The 15633-nt window shown below is 54.9% G+C and overlaps 1 protein-coding gene across 1 annotated transcript; it reads left to right on the forward strand.

Annotated features, from left to right (window-relative positions):
* The first annotated feature begins 348 nt into the window (after positions 1-348).
* On the forward strand, positions 349-15481 carry LOC128272018 (serine-rich adhesin for platelets-like). The gene is made up of 4 exons (XM_053009727.1): positions 349-901; positions 11854-13717; positions 13952-14323; positions 14394-15481. The coding sequence occupies exons 1-4, from the start codon at positions 349-351 to the stop codon at positions 15205-15207; spliced, it is 3603 nt and encodes a 1200-aa protein (XP_052865687.1). The 3' UTR covers positions 15208-15481.
* Positions 15482-15633: the final 152 nt, after the last annotated feature.

The raw sequence follows: 15633 nt of genomic DNA on the forward strand, positions 1-15633 counted from the left end.
CATTAGCCCATAGGCGCGCAGAAAAGACATCATATACGAGCTCCCGCACTGCTGCCGCGTAACGATCGCTTAAAGATGTACGTTTTATTGTGGCCATAAAGATGGATTCAATTAAAACCTTCTGCCCAACTACGACGCTTGATTGCTCTCGGCGATCGGCGATTTTAATGCGCCACGCGCAATCTTGCAAAACATGAAACATTTTTGCGGGTTTCTTGCCGGTTCTAACTTCTCCTTTCTTCTTCTTTCTTTCGCACCACAGATCGCCTGCGACGACCGAAGGCAGGCTGCGACAACGACGAACACCCCACCGGCCTTGGTCCGATGCGATAATTGGCCGGCGACAAAATGAGATGGTTCAAGCGATCGACCGAGTCGCCGAAACTGCTCAGCCTGTCCCCGCTGCGACATTCCGAGTCCGGGAATGTTTACGGTAATGAACCGACCGCTGGATACCAGCCGCAGCAGCATCGCCACCGCCACGACGATCGGCTCTTCGCCGGAACGCTCCGGCGACGCAGTGCCGGTGATGATCTGTGTGAAGAAGCAGAAACGGCAGGAGTCCGACCGATGAACGGTGGTCCCGTCGGCCACGGGTTCCTGGGTTCGAAGACGACCGGCCGGTCGGAGGGTTACCGCATCGGAGGGCTGTTGCAAGCGTCGGCGGTCAACCTGTCCAGTTCTTCGCCCTCTTCGGGCTCGGGAAGCAGTAGCGGCAGCAGCAGTACGACCGGATCTTCCCCGACCAGCACGAGCAGCACCACCTCGAGCAGCTCGAACACCACCTCCAGTACCTCACCGTTCTCCTACACCAGTGACAGCAGTGGCGGTGGCGGCGGAGGCACGGCGCACAAAGTCCTGCAATCGGGCACGGCAACCATACCCAGAAAGTCCCGCATCGGTAAGCTTTCAAGCCCTCGCAAACAACCCTTTAGCTACTAGCCCGAAATTCGATGACCTAACCGTCAACCCACTTGGGAACCTCTGCCGGACAGGAACGGGAAGCAAGCGATTTGGGAGGCGCAGTGGAATCGTGTCTTCCGGCAAACTCCCGAACATCCTGTCGACACGACGATCCCCAGGGACCCTTCTGGCGCTGTTTGTTGACAGCCTAATGAACCCTGGTGGTGGTGGTGTTTGTTGTTCGCACGCAACCTCCATCGGCTTCTAAGCGGACCTCGAGATACTCGCGAGGTAGCAAATTGGCCTTAGAGCGCCGCGAAGCGGAAATCCCGCGCGATTGAGAGGATGAGCCCTAATCCAATGTCGGTCCGCTCCAAATTGGTCTTATCCTGCTCGGACGCGCGCGCGCACGCGGACACAATTGTTTGCGTTGCGGCCTCCGTGAAGTAGGCTAACGCGCCTTTGGGATTAAAGTTGTTGCGGACTTCCTCGAAGCGAAGAAACCTCGTGGGAAGATGGAGGAACTGCCCGGCCACCAGGTGCTCCAACACCTGATCGCACTAATGATCGGCACACCGCGGGAGACGCCGTCACGCAACGCCGCGCCTGGCGTGCGCCCTGCGTCCGTCGCGCAATTTACGACCAACTTAATCGCCAACCGGGCCTCGCCCGGATGTCTCGCCCGGTGCAAGAACGCTTTAACCCACCAGCCCCGGGGTGCTGTGTAGAAAGGGGGCCACCCCCCCCCCCCCCCCCCCCCGGTGGACTCCCTGCTTGTACGCCTAATTGGGGAGCAGGGTTCTAGGTCTGGGGGCTTATGCAAATGTTCCGGGGTGTCCGCTCCACCCACGACGGTGGCGGGTGATCGCATAAAAAATCGATAAACCATCGAAATTTATGATAAATTGACACACGCCGCGCGCCCGGAAATCGATTAGCGAAAGTGTTGTGAATTAGAATATACGCTCCGAAAACGGAAACCGACAAATCGGTCGACATTCGGGGAACTGCCTTTGAAGATCTCTTTCGCCGGGCGTTGATGATCTTTGATTGCGCGATATCGTTTTCCGGGGACTTTACGTGTGCCGCACGGTAAAACAAGAAGTACCACGGAACGGCACGGCACGTCTTACTCCACTTTTGGCGTCGTGAAAGTGGAACACGGAACCGAGTGGCCCAAAAGGCGTCCATCACGATCGCCAGACGGGTGTTGAAAATCATAAATCACACGACGATGTGAATGCACCTCGCCGTCGGTACAACTTGGTCAACATCTTGGCCCTCCACTGTCTCGGTCACTGTCATTGTCATGCTACTCGGTATTGGACACCGCGGACCACGTAGTGGGCATATTTTACCCACCCAGCTCTGCGTCTACGAGACACCACCTGGTAGGTTCCTCCGTGGCCCAGGTTGACAAAACAAGCGAATCAGGAAAGAGCGCGGCCTATTTTTATTGGGTGTTTGCTTCTGTGTGTTGTTGCAAACATGTTTTCGGTTACCGTTGAAGCGGTGACACGCCGGAGAGCCCTGGGTGTGTTCGAACACCTACCCGAACGCCACGGAAACTGGAGCTGTTCTACTTTCGTAGCCAGGCCCTGGGTAGGCCCTACCCGGTTTGGGACCACCGCTCGGCAGCTCGGTTGATAAATTGATAAGAAAGTTTCTCTTTGGGCCGACGGCTTCCCCAGCCACAATTTGTGGTCCATTTGTGGGTAGGTATTTAAAACGCCAATTACCGCTAGGCAGGCTCCCGAAGAAGGTGACGGGATAGGTGCCAATGTCCGGCAGACTGATTGAATAATTCATGGCCGAGATAGGTTGAGTGCGTCTGCGAAAGACGCTGGACTAAGCCGCTTAGCATTCGATTAAACCACGGAAGCGCTTTCGTGCGTATATCACCGATCGAAAGTCTGAAATCGGAATCGCTTATTGATAGTGAATAGCGTGCCTTGGTGATTTATCGTCATGATGTAACCGACGGTTTGATCCGTTTTTAATGTGGTCACCCTTCGTGTGCGACGGCGTGTCCGGGTGTCGATGGGGTTTCGAAACCGCCTTCTAAATGACCGCCGGTCGAATGTGGGGAAAGTATTGCCGTTTCAAATGTCCAACCCAACCGTTTCCATTTAATCGGCTCGGTTCGTGGCCTGGGATCAGGTGGTTGCCAAACAAACCTCTCGGGGAAACCTCTTGAGCTTGGCACGGTGCATGCAGAAAGTGCACCAGGCGGCCGTAAGTTAGGTTGGCCATTATTAATTCAATTTAATCCAACGCGCACGTGTTGCACAACCTGACCCATTCCGACCCCCCACGTCCGACCGACCATTAACCTACTGAACCGCGCTGTGCTGCGGTGAGCAGCGCTTTTCTCGCTCTTCAAAGGTCTGATTTTCTTGACCCCGACGAGTGGGGCGAAAAACGCTAGAGACCGTCCGGACGGGTGTTCCACCTATTTCTGCTTCTAGCTCCAGCCAAGTGATAAGTCCTGGATGTGGTGATCCATTCGCAATTTCGGCTGACGCTAAGTCGTGCGATCTCAATCCGCTGACCCTTAAAACCGATCGCACCGCCGCCGATTGGAAGAGAAACCTGCGCGGGCCAGTGAATTGGTCCATCTGGCGTGGAAAATAAGAGCAAACTCAGGTAATGCCAGAGTTGTAGCTAATGCTTGCGCCCGGCCAGTAATTGAAACAGGCACGTACCGGCGAGAGCCCGTAACCTCAACCTTTCTTCCGGTGCAGCGCCGGCGGTGCGGTACTTACACTGTGGCAGAAGCCTTGTTTTTATCCGTTACTCACAAGGTAAAAGCATCAAAAAGGTGGCCGGCCGCCCGCTTTTAACAGCACAACACCACCACACGGGCGGCGGCAACGGGCCCGTTAACAACAACTCAACTCTCCGTTCGGACCGGACGATGTTAGATGTTCCTGCTAGAAGCATTCCCGCTCAGCCTCAGGCTCACGGTGATTGTTGTTTGTTCTCGTTCGGGAAAAGGGAAGCAGCGATAGCGCAAAAACCATTCCGCCATTGGGAGCCAAAATTAGGTCAGCCAGTTGCACCGATTACCGAGGCACACTCGGGGATAATGAGCGGCGATCAGGGATGGTGCCTCACAGCCGGTTGTGAGAGAGGAAACAATCTAATGCACTTTTGTGCGCATTTCGTTTCGGAAGTCCAGCGGACGACCGTCCAGGAACGATCAAACCGTATAGTCCGTAACACGATAAACGCTTTAATTAGAAATACTTGTGCCGACCATTGTGCCCCGGCCGGCGTCGTCCGACACCGAGGCTCTGCGGCCCTTTCCAAAGCGGGGGGTTCCCGTTGGCTCGTGGCTAGAATCTCCCGGTTCGCTTCATGATTCGTGGGGCCAGCTCGAATCGCTAATAGTGGCCACGGCAGCACCAGAGTGTGGCAAATGCGTCTGAATGGTCCGTGCGGACCGCTGGCAGACCTACATACCCGCTTGGGGGCCGATTGGGCAGAGCCACCTGGAAAGAAGTATTAGGTCAAAGTTCTATTGAGATGCGAGTAAGCCCAAACTAGAGTGAACGTAGCGGAACCGACCGGCTAAACTATTGAGCTTGAGCTCGTCTGAAGCTATCCCTAAGATGACTAACCTGAAGCGGATGTTGCCGCGCCTGGCAGACTCATCAGAAGAGTGACCAGGCAACAGATGAGTTGTGAACTGCGCAACCCATTTGCTTCTTGCGATCAACATTACACACCTTTGGTCAATTTCTGAGCGGTCCAGAGGCCGTCTCAGCTGTCAAAAAACCAGCGCTGGTCATCATTCGGATTCGGTGTATCGGATACTCGATACTTCACCGAATAGCCATCACTCAAACGATTAGCAGCGAGTGGCGAATTGTTGCACGTTTGGGGCACCTACCTAATACGCCTTTACCTTGACACTTCAGCAGCATGCATGGGGTGCATGCCAAATTACCGACCCATCACATGCGCTTCGCGATCGCGATGATCCACGCGGCACCCTAAAGCGATACAATTAGCAGTTCATTGACGCTGAATCGATCCGGTGCTCTTGAGAGGTGGAACCCAAAAGCGTACGGGTTCGTTGTTGTACCGTTGTCGGGTGTGTCTAGGGTATGTGCCAATCAGGCGCGGGCCATTCAAACGGAAGGCCGCCCCGGTTCGCGGAACCGAAAGATGGTATGCGCAACATAACGATGGCGCCAGCCGCGCGTGCCCCGATAGAGCGAATCAACATGCTGAAGCCGTTCAGCCACTGTCATCACGGTCGTCGTATAAATATTCCGACTACGGCGAGTCGGTCGATTGGCCCAACATGCGTAGAATGTGTGTTGCGGACGATTCTTTCCAATTCCGCATGGGAATAATAATAAAAAGACCCATTTCCTGTCGTAATTCGTTTGCGTTTCCCGCGTGACAGATGCTAATAACTCACGTGCCCATCGCCGCCCGTCCGACCGCCCGGCCGCCCCGGTTCCCGGCTTCTGGGCGCGTTCCCAAGGAATTCCTTCGTCGTCAGCAGGAACGGTTATGTTCTTTCGTTTTATTGATCATCCAGGCCCCAGACCCCGCCTGTCCTGGGCGACGGTGGGACGGCAGCACATACTGATTGCCTGTCGTCCACCGTGTTGTTCTGTCTGGAGCCTTGATTCTCCGGTCGAATGTTTTGATTGGTTTCAGCGCCACCGTAGCTAGGACAAAATGGCTTCCCGACTGTGACGCACGGGCACCTGACTCCTGCGGCCTGCCGCCAAGACCGGTTGTAATTATAGCGACAGCAGATATCCGCTTAATATCAATTACAAATCTCGAGCCCGGACTGGGGTCCATCGGGTCTCCACGCGTCTTCGGGAGCCGCGATGAAGGATGCCACTAGCAGATATGCTATCCTCTGGTATAGGGCAGAATCTGGTGATAATTTTTTTCCTAATTGGAGCAATTTAGCCTCCACGATGATGACGATCAAGCGAAGATCCTGGAAGCAGCACCACCTGGATCGGCAAAGCGGACGAAGAAGACGAAGGCAATCGAACCCGGCAGCACGACCTGGTACGCTGCTGGACACAATAAATACAATCTAATGGGGCCATCAGACCGCTATACTTTTAGTGCCACTATTATGCAGTAGCTCGGAACTGGCCACACGATCCACGCGCGATCTTTCCTGGAACGGGCACTGGAGCCCGATCCGTTGTCGGCTAACCCAAGAGCTGATCTATTAACTTTTATTTTGTTGCCGCCTCTACGCAGAAGGCACCGCGCACGGGGCACAGAACGTCACCGTTCTTGTTAATTGATTTAATGAGACCACTGCTGCAGGAACATTACCTCTACAAGAACTAATGGCGACGGTGGCGGCGATGGCGGCGATGGAATGCCTTTTTCTGCTACGTTTTAAAACAATCTTTGTCAAAATGTTTGCGTGGCTTCTGCTGACGACCTCTCTGCAGATTAAGTTTTATTTCTATACACCACCCTACGTTAATCGGAATGCAACCGATTTTACGAAATGGTTATGAGGCAATCGGCGGTCATATTCGGTGACCCTCGGGGCGCGCACCCGATATGGACGCCGGTGGGCACACATTCCACATGGCCACTTGTTGCCGGCGCAACCGACGGCCGAATCCACGAATCGCCCTACCAATTGCTCATTAACGTCGGCCCGACCCGCGCTTACGGTCGGCCATAAATTACTTCACTCACCATTTAAACCACTTTGTCCGAGGCAACCTGCGGCCGTTTGCGGTGGCTCATCATCAAAGCATACGCGGAATGGCGAGTTATAATTTATGCATCACTGCCACCTCCTCCGTATTGGACGGGGAGTTTGGCTTGCAGCCGCTTTGCACCATCCGTCCGGCCACGTATTTTTTCCGTCGATCCGTTCGTCCACCTACGCGAAGCCACAAACATAAATCGCGACCGTTTAGGGTGCGCGAGATGCGGCGGTAAGTCGTCGCAGTGGCCACCGACCGACGATGGAGCCGCCGGTCCATACGGTAGTCCCTCGATCAAGGTTTTTGATGGTCATTAATTAATCTTCTTCAAGCTGGGCTGAGTACATGTCGCAGACACCGGCACCGTGGCCACCATAACAGCGCCATAAATTCTAGGATTTCGTCCTCCGAAAGAACACTTTTCGATGGTTTCATTTTGAGAGATGTGACCACTGCGGTGTGTTGTGTGCCGGGTCCCGAACGATCACTAATGTGCGAACATTTGCAATTAATCATAACGCCTCGTTGCGCCGACAATGTCACTGACCGCTTGCAGACGGAGTTGCTTCATTTGAGTTCAAAGTCTGGATCCCTGGACCCAGACCCAGACAGAACCACTCGTAATCCATTCGTCACGCTACTGCCACGTTTGGAGCGAACTAATTGCTCAGTTGTGACTAACCAGCCTTGATCCTGTGCTCGGAGTAGCAGGTGGCGACTCTGGCACCCAGAACACCCCAAACTTCGCCACGGCTTAAGCCATGATGTACCTTACGTAACACCCGATGACCTCTAAAGGTGGAATGGCATCACGATAAAAAAGACGCCGAAAGATGCGAATTCGCACAAAATGAAGCATGAAACTCCTGCCTTCCCAGGAACCGACGCAGAGCATAATGACGAGGAAGGTGATGCAAAAACAAGTTTTAATGCTGCGGCCCGTCAGCTTGGACTTTTCGCCAATTTCTTCGGCATAGGTCGAGAGGTTTCCTGTTTTTTATTTTAATATTTTAATCATTCTTCGAACTGCGAGCATCTTACGTCACGCCTTTATGAATATTACAGCACCAGACACGGCATCATAATAAGAAGCTACAAAACACGTCAAGTCTCCTTACGAGCCTTTCGATAATCGCCCGTTATTGGCACGCCTTTCTTTTCCCCTGGTGAATCTGCGTACGAAATTATCGGCAGCAAGGAACAGGGGTACGGCCTTCAAAAACTCCATCATTTTCTCCACGCAAAACCAAGGATCATACTTCATTCTGCAGTGTCGACTCGCCCGAAGCTACACCATTACTTTCCCTTTCAGTTTGCTTGGTTCCGTTTTGTGGTCACTGTCGAAGAATAATTAATGCGGCGCGCGGCATGACAACGTCGCCCAAACGTATCCTCCAAAAACTCCCACGGTGACGACGGCCACTTGACCGCCACGAGAGGCGATCGCGCGATGATGCGCTGACGGTTGCATACCTTCAGGGGATTTTCGAGGCAATCGATGGGGCAGGTGGGCGACTTAACCTAGCTTTTTCACTTCCTTCCGTTGCGCAACGGGTCCCCCTCCCCGGGTGGTAAGAGGGTTACCGCCGATCGACGGCCTACCTCGTTGATCACGATTAAGGAGTTCCACTTTCCCAATCGGGAGCCTGCGTTTTCGATTTCCTGTTCACGATTAGTTGAGTCTTTTTCCCGTTTCGGAATGTTTCTTCAAATCCGATAACACAGATTCACAGCAGACTGACCGACGAGTTCGGAGACCCGGCCAACTTTTCCTTTCACCGGGCGCCTCTGGCGACGGCGGAGGTTTGAAGGTTACGGAGAAGAAACCTACCTAGCGCGCGGGCGGGAGGTTTTATGTCCGCGGCCGCGTGTTGTCGTTGAGATAAACCACTTTTTACGGCCACTGTCGCCGGGAGGTCGCGCTGCAAAGCGCTGGCTGGCTGGTTGGCCATTTTCGCGCTCTTCAAGCCACGGCGACCGGTTGCGGGTGATCGAGATGAATGACAAAGCCATTGAAATTGGCGATAATTAAGGGATTTTGGCAAACTAATTGGTCCACCTTGTTGGCGGACGACCTTCAGTCCGGCCGCCGGTAGTCGAGTAAACATAACTTCAGCTGGGCGATCGTCGTGACTCAATCCGATTGAGCGGATTGATTTGTTTTTTCATAAACGCTTTACGACAGACGGACCGTGTCCGGTGTGTCCGGTGTGTCCGGTGTACCGGAAGCACAGGTGGTGTGCATTGGGTTGCGAAAACGATCGCTGCGGGACTGTGCACGATTGTTTCACTTTCACTATGCGTGCCGTCTGCTGCTGTGTGTCGCTGCGCTGCGGAGGATGGCCAAATAAATCATTATTTTCACTTTCGGGTTTACATTTTTTTCACGGATCGACTCCTTTGTTGCCTGCACCGTTGTGCACCGGCGAAGTCCAATCGTTCGTCCGACGTCCGAAGGAGAAATGGTTAATGAATTCACCAGCGAGTGGATTGTGTTCACTATTGTTACACCCCCCGCAAACCGATCGCATGTGAAGTTATCTCACCACAAATTAGGGAATTATGCACCCGCAATCGCCACGGGGATTCCCCGGCAACTAATGGACCAACACGTGCGCTTTGGTCGTTTCGTGCAATGAATCATACTCAACGGAATGATGGTATGCCCTGTGGGCCTTCCCTTATCGAACCGAGAGTTGGTGCGACATCTGGTTTTCAAGTTCCGCTCTCTGGTCTAGGCTACATAACGTGCTGCGTTTCACTCGATGCTAATGCGTCAATTAAGTGATCACGTTTGGTAAAATTCCCGAACGGAATTCAACAGTGTCATCCCAGTGGAGGTCAGCGCACCTCAGAAAGTCGATGTTTGTTTTGCGTTTCTATTTAAATTCGCTATCCCCAAATAAAACCCCCCAGAATAGAGTCGGTAACGGTGCTCCTGAGGCTTCTACGCAGCCCACCGGAACACTGGAACACTTTGCCGACTACCGAGACAGCTAAATACGGTCCGCCGGCGACTTGGTGGGGTTTGTTTTCGCACTTTTGCCATCGCTGCAACCAAATGGGACCGTCGTCGCAGCTGTTAATTGATCGAACCATGTATATTTATGTTAATTTATTGCTGTCACCGGCCCCGCATGACTGTTGGCGGACTGTATATGCTTACCTTGTTTTTGCGGTCACCGGGTGGAACAGCCATGGGGCCGTGGTGTTCAGCTCACGAGGTGCTGTTTGGCAAACGTAACCTGTATCAATAGTTTGTCTTTTTGGAAAAAAACAACGATCCTCTGACGATTTCCCTTGGTCGTCTAGGCTAGGGTAAGCGTTTTGTTCCTGAAAAACGAGCTAATGTTCTTTGCGTAAAGGTGTCAATCAAATATTGCCAGACTTATCGAACCTAAGAAGCTCCCTCTCGGACCTCGGACCGTTTCTTACTACCCGTGTGTTTAACTATTGTGTGCCACATAACCTCACTTTTTGCGATGATCATCATGGTGATCCGGCGTGCCTTATGGATTCCGCGGAGGTCTAAACGCGGACAAAAACATGATGATCACATATTTGCCATTACGGCCAGCAACTTTCCATCGAGCAGCCAAAAGAACAAAACAAACAGACAAACAAAACCGGCTACGATCGGCAGAAGATCACCGCCATCACAGTTGGGGAGCTGTTCACGTCACTAGCGTCGAACGCAGCTGATCGGAACCCGATCATAGCACGCCCCACGTCGCCGCCCCACTCCGATCGCTGGGGGTCACTTTAGTATGCGTCATGGATCCGTCCCCTGCGACAAGTGCGGTGTCCTCGCGTTTGACTTCACTTTCGATCACTCGTTCTCTCTCTTTCTGTTTCGCTCCGTTTCGACCTCACGCATGCATCGAGCGTACACGGGTGTGTGTGTGTGTGTCTCGACACATTCACCGGCCCCGATCCGGCCGGCCCGACCTGGGCCGGGCGCCGCCGTCTGACTTGCAGTCTGTTTGCGCGCCGTGTGGCGTCTAGAGTGGTGACAGAGTGGTGTGTCCGTCTACGCGGCCCGAGACCCGAGGGGCGTCCTTAGGGCAAGAGTCAGCAAACATCCACGAGGCGTGCGCCAGTCCGCTGCACTTCCCCACGAGAGCCCAATTGTAAAGGTGAGCTGGACACGCGGCTGCCCAGCCAGATGGGGCACACCAGTGTATGTGGTGATAGACTGGACTGGATACTGGCCGTGCCGGTCCAGATCCGCGTGCGCAACCCGACCAATTCTCGGCAGATGCTAACCATGCGCGCGCCTGCTCAGAAGAAGAAGTGCTAACGACTTCCCGTCGAACGTCTCCCGTGAACTTGGCGCGGCGCGTTGCGTTGGTCCCATCGTGTCAGTTTTCCTTATGAATTCATTCCACGAACGAAGCGCGTAACGGATGTGTCTCTCTGCTCCGTGGGACATACCGCGGCGCGGCGGACGGAGGACACGGGCTGGGTTCTTTTTTGACCCCAGGGCCAACAGCGACACGACGGCTCTAGACGACGTCGCCATCGGCGGATGCATTCCGCGGAATTTCTCGTCGATTCTCGTGAAATGTACAGTGCGAGACAAGCGACTCCACAGAACCCTTCCAACAGAACCTTTCGCAGTAGGCGTATCAGTACCCGAAGTAACGCTCGGCGTTATGGCACCTCATATTTCGGCACCTCGCTCTCCGTCTAGAAAGGCTTGTAAGCGCGCGGAGGTGATCCCATTTTTGGTGTAAAGTGGACCGGAACGAGGCCTCCAGAACAAAGCCCCAACCGGTGACAGAAAGCGGTGAGCGCTGGGAAAGTACACACAACTTTGACTCCGATCGTCGTCTGCTTGGATGTGATATTTCACGTGCTCCGCCCGAACCGCCCGAACGTGTTTCCGGATTACATTCCAGAGTGGTTGTCACTGCCATGTGATGGCAGCACACCCGGACCAAATCTTGCTTGCTGCGCCGACGAGTGAAGTGAAAGGACATCTTTTGGCTGTGTCGGCGTCATAATTCACTGTCTCCCGCTCGGGGAGCGTAGTAGACTTTGGTTTTCTGTTTGCGCTGTTCCCGCACAACATGGTGGCTCCTCTTGGTCCTGGTTCGGTGGGGGATAGGTGGAACTTCTTGTTCCTTTGAGTGAATACCGCACGGACGTATGATAATTCTTCGCTCGCCATGATTAATTAGTGGCCCTTGGTTGACATTATTTGTTGACGATTTCCTGTCGCTCGTTTCAGATCTTTCGCCCGTCAACTGGGCCAAGCGGAGCGGCTCGTCCGGTATCAACTGCTACAGCATCGAGGAAGGGCGGGTTATCGAACGGCCCAAAGGTCGCTACGTCTCGCCGGTGCGCATCAAAAACAAGCACCAAGTGGTGAACGGCGGCTCCACCAATACCACCAGTCCGACCGGTCCGGTGACCGCGACGAGCGAGCGAGGAACCACTACTGCAACGCCGGTTTCGCGAAGAATTTTGCAACGTGCCACCACCGCCACCGATAAGAGCTGCTGTTCCGCCGCCGGACTCGGAGATGGTACCGCGAGCGACGGTAGATTCGAGAGCGGGAGTGTCACCGCCACCAGTACCTCACTCTACAAACAGCTGAGCCGATCGATCGGCAACATCGTCGACACGCTCGAGAGTCGCAGCCCGTCGCTCAGCCAGCGGTCGGTTCCGTACCGGGAGAAGAAGAATCCGCTCGGCAGCACGCGGCTCTCCTGCTACCAGCAGCCGATCAGCCTGGAGCAGCCCCCGGCGGCGGCCGGGCACGCCTCGAAAGTCACGTCACGGCATCCGTTCTACAAATCGGTTGACGATTTAATCTTTCTCAGCACCACCGCAGCAGACGCGGCAAGGCAGGAAGCCGCAGACGACGATAGCGTGACCACCGATCAGCTGCAGCTGCATCGCTTGGGATCACCGACAGAGGGCGCCGATAGAGCGTGTGACGCAGCTCCCGAGCCACCAAGTCCGGTCGGCATCAAAACAACGTGCGGTGGTTCCACGATCGCCGCTGCTGCTGCTGCTGCTGGTATTGGTGACGGCAACGGGCTATTCCGCACGCTCGAGCGACGTCGCTTATCATCAGCCTCCTGCGCCTCCAGTGTGGTCACGATCGAGCGGTCCGACACCGTGGAGGAAGTCGGCGTAGCGTCAGTACCAAAGAACGATCCGTCCGCGACGGCGATGGATCCGGCCGATCACGACGAAACGTACGGCTTTGCGCAGATGCGCACCAGCCTCGGACCGATCGAGGCCGCCTACCAGCAGCGGCTGGAAGCGCTCCGGAATGAAACGATCGCGTCGGCCACCGGCACGCTGCCGGTGTTTAAGACTCCAAAGAAGAAGGACAACTTCACCAACAAGATCCGGGCGATGTCCGATCGGACGCAGAAGCTCTTTTCGCGCATATACTCCACCAACAGCTCCGCCACGGGTGGCGGAGCGTCACTAAAGTCCGGCACCGTCGGGGCGTACCATCTGTCGACGACGAAGTCACTGAAAAAGTCACCCTCGAAGCTGTCGGAAGCGAGCCGTCGGAGCGTCAGCTACGGAGCCCTGCCCGGGCTGGCGGACTTCCAGCGGAACATGAGCACCAAAGAGCACCAGGACTACGAGGACGTTGAGGAGCGACAGCATCAGCAGCCGCAACAACCACCACAATCGATCGACGACGTCGACGGGGATCTGTTGGTGAGCGGGGCGACCGTCATCAGCCTCGGTGGCGGTGGCGGTGCTGGGTCCGTTGCTAGTGGCCACACCGACGCCGAGGACGGGGATTCCGGCATTCTGGTGAACGAGTCCGGTGCCTCGTCCATTCTCGAAACGGACGATGTTTTCCACGACTCCGGAACCGGCGGAATCCCAAGCATTCCCTCAAAGGCGGCCTTAACCAGCGGGTGCGGTACGGAGCCGACCGAGTTCAAGCTGGTCACCATCCGGTTGGACGAGCCGGAGAGCGGTGCTGGTGCTGAAACGTTCGACGAGAACGGCGGAACGGGAGCACTGGGCATCATTGTCACACCGATGGCCAGCCCCGACGGTGAAGTCAGCAACCGCTACAAGGTGGCCCACGTTCTGCCCGGAGGGCTTGTTTACAGGTTAGTATGGCTTCGATCGATGATCTTCGGACCGGTTTGATATTGGTTCGATATTAATTTTTGAACATCTGCTGAAAATTACACTGATCCGTGTCTCAGTAGTAACCGTCCGCTTGACAGGTCGCTGGATCAAAATCAATATCGACCTTGTACAGCACCAACCGGACCTTATGCCTTCCCTAATCCTATCTGGTTTCTCTGACCACGCCTCGCTTTCTCGTTCCGCCAAAACAGGGAAGGTTCGATACAACCGAACGATGAAATTGTCAACATCCTCGGAAAGCGGCTTCGCGGGCTGTCGACGCGGCAGGTCCAGGACCTACTGAACGGTTGTACACGCCGTGGCGCCAGTGGCGGGGGCCGCTCCAGTATCGATCTTGTCATTTGTCGCAGTAGGGCAAACGGCACTGATCACGATTCTGACGATCATCATCAGCAGCCGCAGCAGCAACCATCACGTCCACCGTCCGTCAGCCGGCGGCTCTTCCGGAACAGCCGCAAAACGTCACTCGACTCGTACCTGGAGGACGAAACGCAGCGCGACCACAGTGGCAGCGAGACCGGATCCGAACAGGATACCGCACACTACGCTTCGATCGCCATCAAGTAGGTGTCAGGGTGTAGGGTCCAGAAAACCGTACCGGAGCTAATCCGTTGTTTTGTGTGTGTTTTTCAGAATCGATGGAAACAAGTACAACACCCTCGGGACACCGAGGCGCACGAAGCAACAACCGCTGTCGATGGTGGCGTGCAAGCAGCAGCAACAGCAGTATGGAGCACCATCACCAACGATCCCATTGGCGTCGGGATGCGACAATATTCCGGGCACGGAGGTGGATTCCCAGCCACCGTCGCTGGACTGTGCCAAGCGGCGTTCGTTCACGAAAAACACTCCCACGGCCAACACATCGAAAGTGGTACGCCGTTCGTTGGTTGGCAAGCAAACCACTCAGCAACAGCAAGTGTCGCCGAGCGGCCAACAACCCCAACTGGGCACCGCCAAGAGCACCATGAACCTGTGCGACGACGAGAAGCTTGAGCTGCACGGCGGCAGTGGCGGCGGCGGAGCGTCGGACGATGCGGAAACAAGCAGCGGCACCAGCTCGCTGGCTGACCTGGACAAGTCCACCAGCAACTTCTGCACGCTACCCCGGCGGCCCAAGTCTTCGCTCTGCTCGTTCCACACGGTCAGCTTCCAGAAGGGTCCAGGCAAGAAGTCACTCGGCTTCACGATCGTCGGCGGGCGCGACAGTCCCCGCGGCGCACTCGGAATCTTCATCAAGAGCATCCTGCCGGCTGGCCAGGCCGCCGAAGATGGCCGACTGAGGGCCGGTGATGAGGTGCTGGCCGTCAATGGGCAAGTCTGCCACGATTTGACCCACCTCGAGGCGGTCAAGATGTTCAAGAGCATCAAAACGGGCGACATCGTGTTGCAGCTGTGCCGGCGAAACAAGTCCGCGCACCGCTCGATGGACATCGAGGCGTGTTGAAGCAAAAGGAACACGGGACGGGATTTCTTATAACAAACTCCGGAAAAAACAATGTGTGTGCGTGTGTTTAGAAAGACTTATTAGCGTGTAGGGCTTATGTACAGAACTACTGGAGAAATGGGGCTTCATAAGGTGCCACCAGGCGCGCCAGGATTTGTGTAATAAACGTCTACGTCTAATCGTCGCACCAGCGATTCGTCTATAGTTTGTGATAGCGAGGCGTGTGCGTGTGATGCGTGATGTAGCAACAGAAGAGGACTGTGTAATAAATGTATTGATCGATGTGAACCACTGTGTCTATCTTTCTGTGTTCTTCCTCCCCTCGATCGAATGCTGCTATCGGCCCGCAATCTTAATGGCTAGTGGGCCAACTCAACGGACGGCGCCCCTCGATGTCGTAATGTGATCCACATTAAGCCGCATCAT

The sequence above is a fragment of the Anopheles cruzii genome, chromosome 3 (assembly GCF_943734635.1).
Source record: "Anopheles cruzii chromosome 3, idAnoCruzAS_RS32_06, whole genome shotgun sequence".
Classification (NCBI taxonomy): domain Eukaryota; kingdom Metazoa; phylum Arthropoda; class Insecta; order Diptera; family Culicidae; genus Anopheles; species Anopheles cruzii.